The 14,633-nt window shown below is 42.0% G+C and overlaps 1 protein-coding gene across 1 annotated transcript; it reads left to right on the forward strand.

Moving 5' to 3' along the window:
• On the forward strand, positions 1–12,188 carry LOC138945355 (monocarboxylate transporter 5-like; the record flags this gene model as incomplete). The annotated part of the gene is given in 7 exon segments (XM_070316783.1): positions 1–203; positions 1,386–1,529; positions 2,394–3,187; positions 3,690–3,894; positions 5,231–5,455; positions 6,222–6,347; positions 7,283–12,188. Coding segments are annotated over 7 exon segments (1,936 nt in total), but the record flags the coding sequence as incomplete, so codon positions are not given.
• Between the last annotated feature and the right edge of the window lie 2,445 nt (positions 12,189–14,633).

The following is a 14,633-nucleotide window of genomic DNA, read 5'->3' on the forward strand; positions in this document are numbered from 1 at the left end:
GGGCCAGGAGGGGTACGTCCCTCCGCCTGACGGAGGGTGGGGGTGGGTGGTGGTGTTCTCCTCCTTCCTCATCCACGTGATTGCGGACGGCATCGTGTACTCGTTCGGCGTCTTCCTGATGGTTTTCGTAGACCACTTCAAGAGCGGGCGAGGGGAGACATCATGGGTCGGCTCTCTCCAGCCCGCTGTCACCTTTACTGTGGGTAGGTATTGGTTCTCTTTAAAGGTTTATGTTTAATCTTTAGATGTCTTGGTGTAATATCGTTTTTGCGGCAGGCCTAAAGGCAAATTTCTGTTTTGTAGAGACATTTATATGATAACGCATTTACAGTGGAACCCCCTTTTAAGACCCCCCCAATTTAAGACTTCCTCCATTTTAAGACCCTGTTTTAGACTTTTTGTTCATAGCCTCTGTAAATTTACCCCCATTTTAAGACTCCCTCCTTTTTAAGACCTGATTTTCTCAGATTTGTTGAGGTGTTAAAAGGGGGGTTCCACTGTATTCTTTTTTTTTTGTTCCTGTGACCTTGTTCTTGTTTTTTTCTTGAGGTCAACTTTGTGCGGACTTTCTTCAGTGTTCGAGCATCTCCGTTTGCACACATGTGCACGATAAAGATCCCAAGATGGCAACAAAACATTTCAGTGCTTGAAAAACATGAAGACATGCATGCATCATCTCTCGTCTCTCATCATCATGATCGTAACTCAATTCTTTGACGAGACAAGCCTTATACTGGCATGTTGACGAGACAAGCCTTATACTGGCATGTTGACGAAGACAGCAGCAGTGGGCTTGTTCATTTCAATGCTTGTTATTCTCTCGGGTGCCAGGAGATTGGTTCCGTACGTATAACTCTCGCTTACTCCATTACACATGTCGGATGTATTTAGAGCGCTTACTTCCCTTTAGTTATTTGATCTCTAAATATCAATCAATCAATCAATATGAGGCTTATTATTCCGTGGGTACAGTTCTAAGCGCAGGGATTTATTTTTTTTTTTATTTTTTTTATGCAATTTATATCGCGCACATATTCAAGGCGCAGGGATTTATTTATGCCGTGTGAGATGGAATTATTTTTACACAATACATCACGCATTCACATCGGCCAGCAGATCGCAGCCATTTCGGCGCATATCCTACTTTTCACGGCCTATTATTTCAAGTCACACGGGTATTTTGGTGGACATTTTTATCTATGCCTATACAATTTTGCCAGGAAAGACCCTTTTGTCAATCGTGGGATCTTTAACGTGCACACCCCAATGTAGTGTACACCAAGGGACCTCGGTTTTTCCTCTCATCCGAAAGACTAGCGCTCTCCCTCATTTGTTTAAGAATCTTACAACCTCCTGAAGTTAACACCTGTATTTTTTCTGTACAGGACCACTGGCGAGTTCACTGACCAATCGCTATGGGTGTCGCAAAGTGACCATCGTCGGTGCGTTTATCTGCGCTACTGGTTTCGTCATCAGCGTTTTCGCTCCCAACCTCTACTACCTCTACTTCTCCTCCGGAATAATGGCAGGTGCCTCCAATTTTGATTATCACCAGCTTGAATATTTTAGTGATATCACTAAGTTCAGCGACTTGATGATTGTTCATTCGATTCCTTTGAAAAGACTATAGAAATGGAGTAGGAAAGATTGCAGTTGGAACTGTATCATAAGAGGTAGCCTGTGAACATCACAACTGTTTCATTCTGTCAGACTTTCATGGTTAGAAGAGTTTGTGGGCTTGACAGTCTAGGCATGGTGAGATAAAGAAGATATCTTTTTGGATAACAGATACAAATTTAAACAAGTCGTGTAAGGCGAAATTACAACATTTAGTCAAGCTGTGGAACTCACAGAATGAAACTGAACGCACTGCATTTTTTCACAATGACCGTAGTGCACCGCTTGTGCATAACGGAGTGAAACTGACGAGCCTGTTCAGCGCGGTAGTGGTTTCGCTGTGCTGCATAGCACGCTTTTCTGTACCTCTCTTCGTTTTAACTTTCTGAGCGTGTTTTTAATCCAAACATATCATATCTATATGTTTTTGGAATCAGGAACCGACAAGGAATAAGATGAAATTGTTTTTAAATCGATTTCGGAAATTTAATTTTGATCATAATTTTTATATTTTTAATTTTCAGAGCTTGTTTTTAATCCAAATAATAAACATATTTATATGTTTTTGGAATCAGAAAATGATGAAGAATAAGATGAACGTAAATTTGGATCGTTTTATATAAAAAAAAAATTATTACAATTTTCAGATTTTTAATGGCCAAAGTCATTAATTAATTTTTAAGCCACCAAGCTGAAATGCAATACCGAAGTCTGGCTTACAGCAGTATCCTTGATCAAGGTGCTCAACCACCCCTCGCTCTGTTTCTGGTCCTCAGGTCTGGGTTTCGGTCTCATCTATCTGCCAGCCATCGTCAGCGTGGCGCAGTACTTTGAGAAGCGGCGGGCCTTTGCCACGGGCCTGGCGGTGTGCGGTTCAGGCTTTGGAACCTTCGTCATGGCTCCGCTCACAGAGTTCCTGCTTCAGGAGTATGGCTGGCGCGGCGCCATGCTGATTCTGGGAGGAGTCATCTTGAACGTTGTGGTGTGCGGTGCTGTGTTCCGTCCCCTGGTGGGATCGCCGGTGCCCGAAGAAGAGGATAACGTCGAGAACGGAAACGAGGAAGGGGAGAAAGACAAAGAGAAGGGGGAGGGGTCAAACTCCAACAAGCTCTCGCCGGAGAAAAAAGCTCTGCTGAATCCCTTGGTCAACGGCAACTCTCCGCGGGGCGAGCCTACCAAGATCAAGCTGAACGATATCGACATCGTGATGGAAATTTCCCTAGACCATAAAGTAGCTGGGGACGCTAACACACTACCCATCCGCCCTGTGCCTTTAGAATGGAACAGCCAGCAGCAGCTGTCCCCCGTCAGCAACGGACCATGCAGCCAGGACATTGCCAGCATCGCCAAATCGGACGGGGCGCTGCACCGTATCAACCGAATGAGCCCCGAGGCCCGGAAAGTACGGAGCTTGTCTCGCCAGCACTCCCAGTCCCCCGGGGCCGCCCTGACGGTCATACAGCGACCCGTGGGGCGCAAGGATGTCTTCTACACCGCGTCCTTGCAGAACATTCCCATGTTCAACTCCCATCATGATATGTATATCACTAGCATCACATCGCTGCCTGACGTGAGTTCTTTTGTTTTTTTTGTGGTAATTTTTAAGTGTGTAGATGATCATGTGTGTTGATCAGGGCGATGAGAATTTGGGATCGAGGTTAATTTGATGTATGTGTGCGTGCGTGCGTGTATGTGAGTCTAAATATTTATCAGCATGTCTGTCTGTGTCAGCAAGCATACTACATTGGCAGAAATTGCCCTTTATTCTGTGAAAGAATGGATATTGGCAAAAGGTTATGATTAGTTGTTACTGTTAGTGAGTATGTGTGTGTGTGTGTTTTGTGTGTGTGAGTGTGTACTCTGTGTGTGTGTGTGTGTATGTGTGTGTGTGTTTGTGTGTGTCTGTCTGTGTCTGTGTGTGCATGTGCATGTGTGTGTGTTCAAACAGAACTTCCATGGTCTGCTCTGCGGCTCGGGATTTTTTTAAATTCTTGTTTGTGAATCTTTCTTGTGTCTTCCTTTCTGTCCGTGAGCGTGCGTCTAATTTCTAACTTCCCTCCCTCCACTGACAGGCAACAGAAGAGGAGGAGGAGGAGGATTACAAGTGTTGCGGCATCTTCACCGTGCCTTCAGATTTCCGCCAGGCATTCCGGGAAATGATGGACTTTTCCCTGCTTAGAAACCCAGTCTTTCTCATGTTCGCCATTTCCAACTTCTTCACCTCCATCGGATTCAACATGCCTTTCATCTTCCTGCCAGACAGAGCAAAGCTTTCAGGTGAGCACGTGTCTCCTACACTCCCCTCGCCAGTGATGGGCCCCTCCAATGTTTGGCAGAGGTTTTGCAGGAAAAGGTCACTCTCCCACAACCCATACAAACCCGACAGAGTTATTTTCTGAATTTGTCTATTGAACATTGGATTTCCCTTCTTTGAGCCATATGTGACGTCCGAGTCTGACACAAACTCATATTTAGGCGGCTAGCCGAGACTACAAAAGAGTGCATGTTTGTGCGCGTTCAATCGTACAAAAATAAAAGGAATCGATCAATACATAACTGTTATTTGTAGTGTTGACCAAAATGTGACATTTGACACAGATCTGGATAGTCAGTGTTCCGTGTGTGCAGGGCCGGGGTGCACGAAGCGAAAGTGGGAGACAACCAAATGGGAGAGAACAAACTGCGGCGTCTGATTCGTTGAAATCACAACAAATCTCAATTTCAACCAATTGAAGACCGCGGCTAACTCCCACCCGGTTGGTAACTTTCTCGTGCACCTCGGCCCAGGTGTCAACAGTACAAATAACGTACTGTGGAATTCCCCTTTGTTCAACACCTTTAAATCCTCAGTGTTTGGACAGTTTGGACAGTATTAACCTTTTAACTACCAAGTTTATTGTTCTGTAGAATCCCTCAGCTCCCAAGTTATTTTGAGCAGAGACGGTCAAAAACGGGTATGCGTGTTTAAATTATTATTACTCAGTTTCTCTTTGTCAGATTGATAAAAAAAATTGGTATGTTATTGGATAGGGATCAAACTTCAAAGAGTATGTGTTCTTCTTCTTGGTGGTATGTATGTCGCAGTGTTATCATGATTTATCTACCTGTTTACCTGTCAATAAAGTTGAAAAATTACGCTTACTTGTTGCTCCGGTATATCATCCGTTTCGCTGTCACTTGTTGATATTCATTGAACGATCAAAGTAGGTCAGATCAGCAGTGTTCACAGAAATGCTGATGTCGAAGCCAGAATCTTCTAATTGATGTCTATTTTCGTGGAGATAATCAAGCATAGTCATGAAATCAGGATCACTGTCATCTGAATCCATGTCGGCACCAAGCGCCCAAAAGATTTGGTGAAAAAAGATCGATTGTAACTCTCACAGAGATCGAAAGCACATGGGAAAAAAACAAGGCGGAAGTGAGACAATCCCACAATGCATTTGCAACCGTCTTATTACTACTGCTCGCGCACAACAACCGCAAACAACCGAAACAGACGCTACACCGGCGAGGGGCGGTATCGGGCGGTATGGGAATAGCGGCAATGGCGGAAGACGGGCGGTATCAGGCGGTATGGTAGTTAAAAGGTTAAATGCCCTTCTGTTGTCAGGTATCGACGAAGTTCGTGCCGCATGGCTCCTGTCAGCCATTGGAATCGCCAACACACTGGGCCGTGTTGTGTTTGGTTTCATGGCCGACCTCAAGTGGGTCAACCGTCTGATGCTCTACAACACCGCCCTCACCATCTGCGGTGTGGCCACTGCCCTCAGTCCCTTCGTCGGCGGCAGTTATGAACTGCTGATGCTTTATGCTGCTGTCTTTGGTATCTTCATTGGTAAGTTGAAAAGATATCAATGAATCAAAAAACAAGAAAGGTAAGTTGTTGGAACGTTTAATTTGACAATACAAAACAAAACGTTCACAAATATTTGTTTTTATTTTTGTTGAATACTTGTTTTGTCAAATTAAACGTTCCAACAACTAACCTTTCTGGGTTTTTTATTCTGAAACTTGGAACGTTGGCAGTCAATTTGTTTTAAGATGTCAATGAAAATGTACTAGCCAGAAACAAGGAAAATATAAAAACGAGCACGGACTGGTTTCGACGTTATGTTACGTTTCTCTTACTGCTGTTCTTTAAGTTGACAGCCGAATGCAGCTAATGTGTTACTTGCTGTGAATAATGCGGATGGGATTACTGCTACCAACTTTCTTTACCTGATTAAAAAAAATGTGCATTTTTATGATTTTGGTAGTGGTTCAAAGTGACGTCTTTGGCTGCAGTCTTGACTTAAATCACCTGTACATAATGTTACTCAGTGTATGAACACCTAAATCAATTACAAGTGGAACAGATGTAAAATGATCATACAGCCAGTAAAAAACCTGCACTAGTTGTTTTTCTTTTTTAGGTAGCTTATCTGGTTTGTATTTTACAAGTTCAAAACAAACAACAAATTCAGTCTCCACAGTGTGCAGGGGGATGGCACATTTCTAGTGCCAGTTACATGTACTGTGCAGGCTTCAAACATTTTCAAGGTAGACAAAAAGTCTCATGTTTCTTTTTCTGACAAGAATTTGGTGTGACCAACTGTGTGCAGGTGTGTATGTTTCGCTGACGTCGGTGGTGCTGGTGGATCTGCTGGGCATTGATCTGCTGACAAACTCCTTTGGTCTCTTACTGCTGTTCCAGGGGGCTGCCACCTTTATCGGGCCTCCTCTGGCTGGTACGTCTGTCTGTCTGTCTGTCTGTCTGTCTGTCTCGCAATCTATCATCTCCCTCTCTGTTGCGCATGTACGTATGTGCAGAGGCATTGTTCTGTTTATGTGTACATCCAATAGTCTCCTGTTCGCCCAGCGACCTTCCCCTTGACCCTGCTTGTGACCTTGATGTTTTTTGCCCCCGCAAGGGGTACGGTACTCTCTAAGCACCCAAAACCTCAAAGAGAGATAACTGGCGGAAACGTTCCTGTTGTAGTCTCCTGTATGACGGCTTACTAGTGCCAAAACCTCATAATTGTAATTATCAAGGGATAATTACCATTTTCACATGTTAATTACTAATTTTCCCCGGAAAATTACTAATTTTTCCGGAAAAATTACTAACTTTCACCTGTTAATTACTAATTTTTAGTTTTGGATCACTTCCTAGTGCCAAAACTAAAAATTAGTAATTTTCCCGTGAAAATTAGTAACTAACAGATGAAAACAGTAACTGACAGCGTTAATTAGTAATTATCACGTGATAATGGGTAACACCAGGTTTTGGCACTAGTAAGCCGTCATACTCCTGTCCGCCCAGCTGACCTTCCCCTTGACCCTGCTTGTGACCTCGATGTTTTTTGCCCCCGCAAGGGGCACGCACCCAAAACCTCAGAGAGATAACTGGCGGAAACCTTCCTATTCTTAAAAGGGGGAGTTGCTATTTAGAGTGAGATTCTCACATGTGCACACTTTTTCTCAAATTTGTTCATCTTTCTTCCCCACATAGCTTCTCTGAAGGCTGTCCTTAATTTGAGCCCGAAGGTGACTTCGCGAAGACTTTGCAAAGTCTTTTTAACAAAAATTCATTGCCAAAGCTTGGTTAAACGAGCTTAGCAAAGTCAACTTCAGCCAGTTATTATCAGGCTTTATATTTCTGAATCATTTTTGCCCTTTGCAGGCTGGATGTGTGACTGGACGGGTAGCTACGACATCTCCTTCAACGTGATGGGATCGCTGATTGCTGTCAGCGGCATAATGTTGTTCTTCCTGCCGTGCGTCCAGAGACACTATGAGCGCAACATGCCGCCCGACGAAAAGGCGCATTACCTTGACATGGGGGCGCTGCCGGCCGACCATGAAAGTCATCACGACCTTGAGGAACAGATAGCCCTGAGACCAAGGAAAACGTCCCTTTGATTTATGTTGCTCTGTCGTTTGTAGTCTTTGGTTGAGACTAGAATTTGTTGTTTTGTTTGTAAGTGTGTGGTAGAATTGTTTAAAAATTGCAGTCTGTGTTCCCTTTTATTTTTGTTCTGTTACTTTCAGATTGTTAAAACTAGATTTTTGATTTGTTTTTGTGGTTTGTGTGTGTGCAGTAAAATTCTCTGAAAATTGCAGGCTGTGTTCCCTCTGATTCTGTTAACTTTGTTACTTTCAGTTTGTTAAGACTAAATTGTTGTTGTTGTTGTTGTTGTTGTTGGTTGTTTGTGTGTGGAAGAAGTTTTTAAGAACTGCAGACTGTGTTAATGTTCCACTTGATTTTGTATTTCATGCTCTTTCACACATGCTTCTTTTTATTTAAAGTTGCAGGATTGAGCAGTGGTAGGATGTAACTATTGCACTGATTTAACAAGGGAATCTTGCATGTGATCCGTTGCCTTGTTTTTATTGTCGTCTTTGTTGTTAAGAAAATATATACAGACAAGCACAGTTTGGAAAGCTGACATAGCATGACAACATTTGCCAACTGCAGTGAAGAGATACAGGGTTTTTGAGTCACTTGAGAAAAAGTGACTCTATGTAATCGGTCAGTGTTAGTCTGTCCGGCCGGCCGGCCGGCCGTCCGTAGACACCACCTTAACGTTGGACTTTTCTCGGAAACTATCAAAGCGAACGGGCTCATATTTTGTTTAGTCGTGACCTCCAATGACCTCTACACTTTAACGATGGTTTCGTTGACCTTTGACCTTTTTCAAGGTCACAGGTCAGCGTGAAAGGAAAAATTAGACATTTTATATCTTTGACAAAGTTCATCGGATGTGATTGAAACTTTGTAGGATTATTCTTTACATCAAAGTATTTACATCTGTAGCCTTTTACGAACGTTATCAGAAAAACAAGGGAGATAACTAGCCTTTTCTGTTCGGCAACACACAACTTAACGTTGGGCTTTTCTCGGAAACTATAAAAGTGACCGGGCTCAAATTTTATGTGAACGTGACTCATTGTGTTGTGAATAGCAATTTCTTCCTGTCCATCTGATGCCTCATATAATATTCAGAACTGCGAAAGTGACTCGATCGAGCGTTTGCTCTTCTTGTTTAAATCCAGATACTCCTTTGTATTGTTGGTGGTTTTTTTGTGTGTTTTGTTGTTGGTGTTTGCTGTTGTTTGTTGATGTTGTTTTTTGCTGTCTTTTGAAGTATGTGAACTTCGTTGTTGCAAATGGTTTGTAAACTGCTAAAATATCAGTACAGTACCATGACTTTGCAGTCTACTTTTCATTTCTGTACACAGGGATCTGGAACCTGTATGTGCATTTTTTATAGTCATAATTTTCTTATTGTTGGTCAGGTACGTAAGACATGTGTTGGTGTCAATAAATATTTGTGGAAACTTCTGTTGAGTCAAGTATGCTTATTCCTTTTAAAAATTTTAATTATTATACGCATAATGGTGAAGTCTTAATTTAGCCTGATTTTGTTTGTTAGTTGTTTGTTTTTAGTTGGTATGTTTGTGAGTGTGTTTATGTACAGTGGTTGTTTGTACATGTATAACCAAGCGTTTATTCATACTGTACACTTCTGTTATAGTTTTCAATTTTTGTTAATAAAATAGATTGCTCGGCTTTACCAGAAAGTCGGCATTTGCAATCATGAAGGATTGTCTGTTATACAGATGAAAATCACTTTTAGAAATTCCATGTTAATTGATGGACGCTTTTTTGTGTTTATCTACATGATTGGGTGGCCGAGTGGTAACGCACTTGCGCTCGGACGCGAGAGGTTGCGAGTTCGACCCTGGGTCAGGGCGTTAGCAATTTTCTCCCCCCTTTCCTAACCTTGGTGGTGGGTTCAAGTGCTAGTCTTTCGGATGAGACGAAAAATCTAGGTCCCTTCGTGTACACTACATTGGGGTGTGCACGTTAAAGATCCCACGATTGACAAAAGGGTCTTTCCTGGCAAAATTGTATTGGCATAGATAAAAATGTCCACCAAAATACCCGTGTGACTTGGAATAATAGGCCGTAAAAAGTAGGATATGCGCCGAAATGGCTGCGATCTGCTGGCCGATGTGAATGCGTGATGTATTGTGTAAAACAAAATCCATCTCACACGGCATTGAATATGTGCGCTATATGAATTGCATAAAAAAATTGGTTTTTTTAAATCCCTGCGCTTAGAACTGTACCCACGGAATACGCGCGATATAAGCCTCATATTGATTGATTGATTGATTGACCATTACATTGTAACCGTCATTTAAATAATATCCACTGTTTTTAAACCTGTAGTCATTTGTGGTTGTTGTATGTCTTGATGGTATGTAAGAAACATGTACATGCAAAAACACCGGTAGCTGTGTTTAAGTGAACGGCTCGTAAAAAGATGTTATGCTTGTTTGGCAATAATGTTTATCGCTGTATTTTCTGTCCAAGAAGTTAAAACTGCTTTGTATCTGCGCACAATGTTCCAGCACTGAAATGAAAGAGAGTGGGTGCATGTTGTTATGCCAGAAGCCAGAATTCTGGCAACATTTTTTTATTTTTAATTCTGGCAATTTGGTAAGCCTTCTAACTGGCAATGTGCGTGGAAAAAAAACAATTAAAAAGTTCCCCAAAATGAGTCCATGATATTGACACATAGTAGAAATAGAACATTTCTGGACATAGCTCTGTAAAGGTTTGTACAGTGGAACCCCCCTTTTAAGACCTCCATAAATCTGAGAAAATTGGGTCTTAAAAAGGAGTGAGTCTTAAAATGGGGGTAATTTTACAGAGGTTATGAACAGAAAGTCTGAGAAAACAAGGTCTTAAAAAGGAGGGAGTCTTAAAATGGGGGTAATTTTACAGAGGCAATGAACAGAAAGTCTGAGAAAACAAGGTCTTAAAAAGGAGGGAGTCTTAAATTGGGGGGTCTTAAAAGGGGGGTTCCACTGTATGAGCTGTTGAATATTTATACCCTTTAAAACAAAAACTGAGGCAAAAACACACATTGGCCACTGATCAGCAAAGGCAATTAAGAGATCAGTGCAGCAGTGAATTGTAAGCTCCAATGTGTATGTTTTGGAAAGAAGAAAAGCATCATATTGACCAGACACTGCAAAATATACATATGGGAGCTCATTATTTACTGTGATACCAGGATAGCTTGCCTCAACTGGTCAGGGAAAACGTGTTTGCCTCGAAGGGACGCAACTCTTTCGCACCCGAACATTATTTTTGTACATTTTCCATTTTGTCAGGCAGTGTTCCCCCAAAAGCAGCGTATGGCTGCCTGAATGGCGGGGTAAAAACCGTCATGCACGTAATAATCCACTCGTGCAAAACATGAGTGAACGTGGGAGTTTCAGCCCATGAACGAAGAAGAAGAAGTCAGGCAGTGTTTTTATACTCCACGGCCCCCATGGTTTCAGCCATTTTTGCTGTCACATCTGTTCCACACGCTTGGGCATTGAACCATTTTGTTTCTCTTTCAGGTTTTGAAAGATATGTTCTCCTAAAAACAATTCAGCTGCAATAAATTTTCAGTCAGTCTTCATGCATTTAATCGTACAGTTTCGTACTGAACTTTTGACGTGGTCAACGCCTTTACCTTACTTGGTATAGTCGCTCTGTCTGCCCCCTCTCACTCCCCATTGTCAATTAAAAAGCATATCTGCAACTTTCGCAGTTTTCACCGCATAGAAACTTGCATTCAAAATGCGTACAAATGTATTACATCTTACCAGCATTGACTTGTAAAACTGCTTCAGTTCACAGATACCCCATTTTCTTTATTATTTTTGTCTTGTTTGTGTTCTGCTTCTTTGTTATCGTTTTGTTTCTTCATAGACTTGTTTTTAATACAATGAACATATTTTGCATGTTCAGATATGCCAGCATTCTTCAGAAGAAAGACAAAGTGCATTATCATGTTCACATCACAGCATTCTTTATGCCATATGTCACAATGTCCTAAGTAATGGTTTTCAGCTTTTGTAACCTGAGAATGTCTTTACACGCAAAATGCACATGCTGTTTATAGCCACTTGCACAAGATGTTCTACATATGCATGGGCAAAAGTGTGATAAATGTGTGCAAAACATCAGGTGTTTCTTGAATGCTTTCTACCCCACCTATGTTGATCGACCAAGTTTTTTTTTAGCCGAGACCAGCTGTGCTGTAGCAGGTCACTCAGAATTGTAGTAACTGTGTATCAACATTCTGGAATGCAGGTGTTAGATTGATGTTACAGGAAGCGACTGAAGCTAACAATCTGAGCGGCTATCCGTACCTGGTCAGATAGAGCCAAATGGGTGGGTACGGATATATCTGTACCTGGGAGACAATGAGTTAATGCTCAGACTTGCACTGTTTGCATATCATGGAATTTGCTGATGGTGTGTAGTATAATGTCGTATTGAATGGTCGCAAACAAGGGAGAGAACAAGCAAGGCGCTACTGTGTAGCGACTGAGTGGAAGTTGAAATTGACCAGTTGAGCAAAATTATGATTGACCCGTCTGCTGTAGTTTTCTGGCTGTGGGTGAAAGACGCAATGTCTGAACAGGAAGGTATGACTGGTTGTTGTGCTGCTGTGCCGAGAAATTAAATGTCCTGAAAAATTGAACAAGTTTTTTTAACTTTTTGTGAAGAGAGTGTGGGTTAAAAAGAACATTAAAAAACCTCGATGGAGTTGTCAAAACGGTTTGGGATGAAAGACAAAATTGCTGTCCAGAAGAGAGTGACTGCTTAGCCTTATACAGGCAATGTATATGTTTGTGTGTACAGTTCTACCAACCCCAGTAAGGTCATATATTGTACTACGTTGCAAGCTCCTGGAGCAATTTTTTGATTAGTGCTTTTGTGAACAAGAAACACTTAACAAGTGGCTCTATCCCATCTCCCCCCTTTCCCCTATCCCATCTCCCCCCTTTCCCTCGTCGCGATATAACCTTCGTGGTTGAAAACGACGTTAAACACCAAATAAAGAAAGAAAGAAGTTCTACCAACTGCACATGACGTTTTTTGTAACATCTTGAATGATAAAATTGCTGGCCAGAAGAGAGTGAATGCTGTCTATAGGCAATGTATATGTTTGTTAGTACTAGGTTTAATCTGGTTCTGCCTACTGCACCTAGTGTTTGTAACATCCTAATTAATGCCTTCAATCAACAGCCTTAAAAGTTGCCTCTTGGTGTCAGTCTGTCATTCACACTTCATGCTAATTGATTCATACTTTTTACCTCTTTCTTTCAAGTGGAATAATATGTACTGTGTCATGCACACTTCATGCTAATTGATTCATACTTTTTACCTCTTTCTTTCAAGTGGAATAATATGTTCTCTTCGTCCCTATCTTTTACACTCTGTCTACTATGGGTTTTTTGGACTTGAGGGTGGTTTTGTTGTATGTGTGTTTGTTTTTTGCCTTTTGTCACACACCCCCCCCCCCCCCTCTCCCTTTTTAGTCTTTTTGTTTTTTGAAAAATCCATAAATTGTTTGGACTTTACTTTTGTGTTTTTTCTTAGTTTTTTTTTGTTTCTTTTGTTTGTTCATTTTTTTCTTCTTTTTTTTCCTTTTTTTTTCTCACCCCTTTTTGTGTCTTGGTATTTTGTTAGGAAGAGCTTAAATGTTACACTTTCTGTATGTCTTTCAAATCAAAAAAGCATGGTGAAAGGAATACGTATGAATGCTGCAGTATGTATACCAGAAGTGATGTCAAAGTCTTTAGTGAGTGAGAAAGAATTTTTTTTTATACACACAAAAATTGAAATAGGTGTAACTTTTATTGGCACCTGAAAAATGTTGTCCAAACAGTGCTTTTACAAAATATGTGCGTGAGTCTGCTCAAGTTTACTGTAATCTTCAGAATGAATATTTCTTTAAACTTGTTAAAAAGTGAGATTCTTCAATGAGTCGATAGGCATTTGGATTTTTTTTAAATAAGTTAAAAACTGAGATTCTTATATCAGGCCAAGAGATTGTTTTGTCTGTCCATTGAAGAGAAAAAAATGTAACTTGTGAAACTGATATACATGTACTCATATCAGTCTATCTGGATATGGGGGAAAAAAATTTAAACTGGCTAAATTGAGATTAAATTACATATTCTTACTCCGAGTCACATATTTAGCATTGACGCAGTCGAGATGCTAGGTAGACTGAAAAAACGCTATCCCGTCTATAGTATAAGGGAAGCAACCCAAGCAAAAAAGTAGCAAGCTTGCTACCCTGGGTTGCCTCCCGTAGCGTGCATCACGCCACAGCTCTCGTACCCAATACGAGACACCCTCATTCGACATCTTTCAGCCAGAGAGACAGGTCGTGCTTGATTTCGCTCCTAGGCTGTTGTTTGCTGTCTGCTTGACACCCACCAGCCTCGGCTCCCCGTCTGCTCATAGCTGTTTCTAGCGGTGAGATTGTTCCATTTTGTTGTTGTTTGCTTTGCCATTCTGCTGAGAATTTTCTCGTCCGCGGACTTGTGAATTTTGCTCGGTAGTTTGTTGCTGTGGCCGCCATTTTGGTCGCCATTTTTCGCTTACACGTGGTGTATTTTGCTGGTTAGTTTGGGTCCGTGCTCGGACTTTTAGCGTCGACCAGTAGCACTTTTACCTGCTTGTAACTTGTACTTTGTGCTAGTTTATTCTGCTGAAGTTTTAACGTCCTAGAGACTTGTGTATTTTCAGTAGTTTGTTTTCTCGCGTGACAGCATGTCTGATAGTGAGAAAAAGCGAGCAGCTAAGGCCGAGAGTAAGGGCATAGGCCCTGGCAAACCTAAGCCCTCGGCTTCTACTTCTTCGGCTAGGAACCCCACGGTTCACGTTTCTGACCCGAAGACTAACTTCGTTTTTTCGGTGCCCATTTCGGCGCCGGAGGAAACTTCGTCTGGCTCGCGGGCGGCGGGCATTACCGCTACCACGTCTGTGGCTAGCCTTTTGTCCTCTTTGCTTCCAGAAATTGAGATGGCGTGGACGGACCTTGTTTCCAGCTCTGCCTCCCTCCCGGGGGTGTGCGACCCTCGGTCGTTGGCTTCCTGTGTTCCTGTTGTTTCCGGATCACCTGTCCAGCCTGCTGGCTTCGGCGTTGGTGCTGGAGGCGGTGAAC

Source organism: Littorina saxatilis, linkage group LG13 (assembly GCF_037325665.1).
Source record: "Littorina saxatilis isolate snail1 linkage group LG13, US_GU_Lsax_2.0, whole genome shotgun sequence".
In the NCBI taxonomy this organism is placed as follows: Eukaryota; Metazoa; Mollusca; class Gastropoda; order Littorinimorpha; family Littorinidae; genus Littorina; species Littorina saxatilis.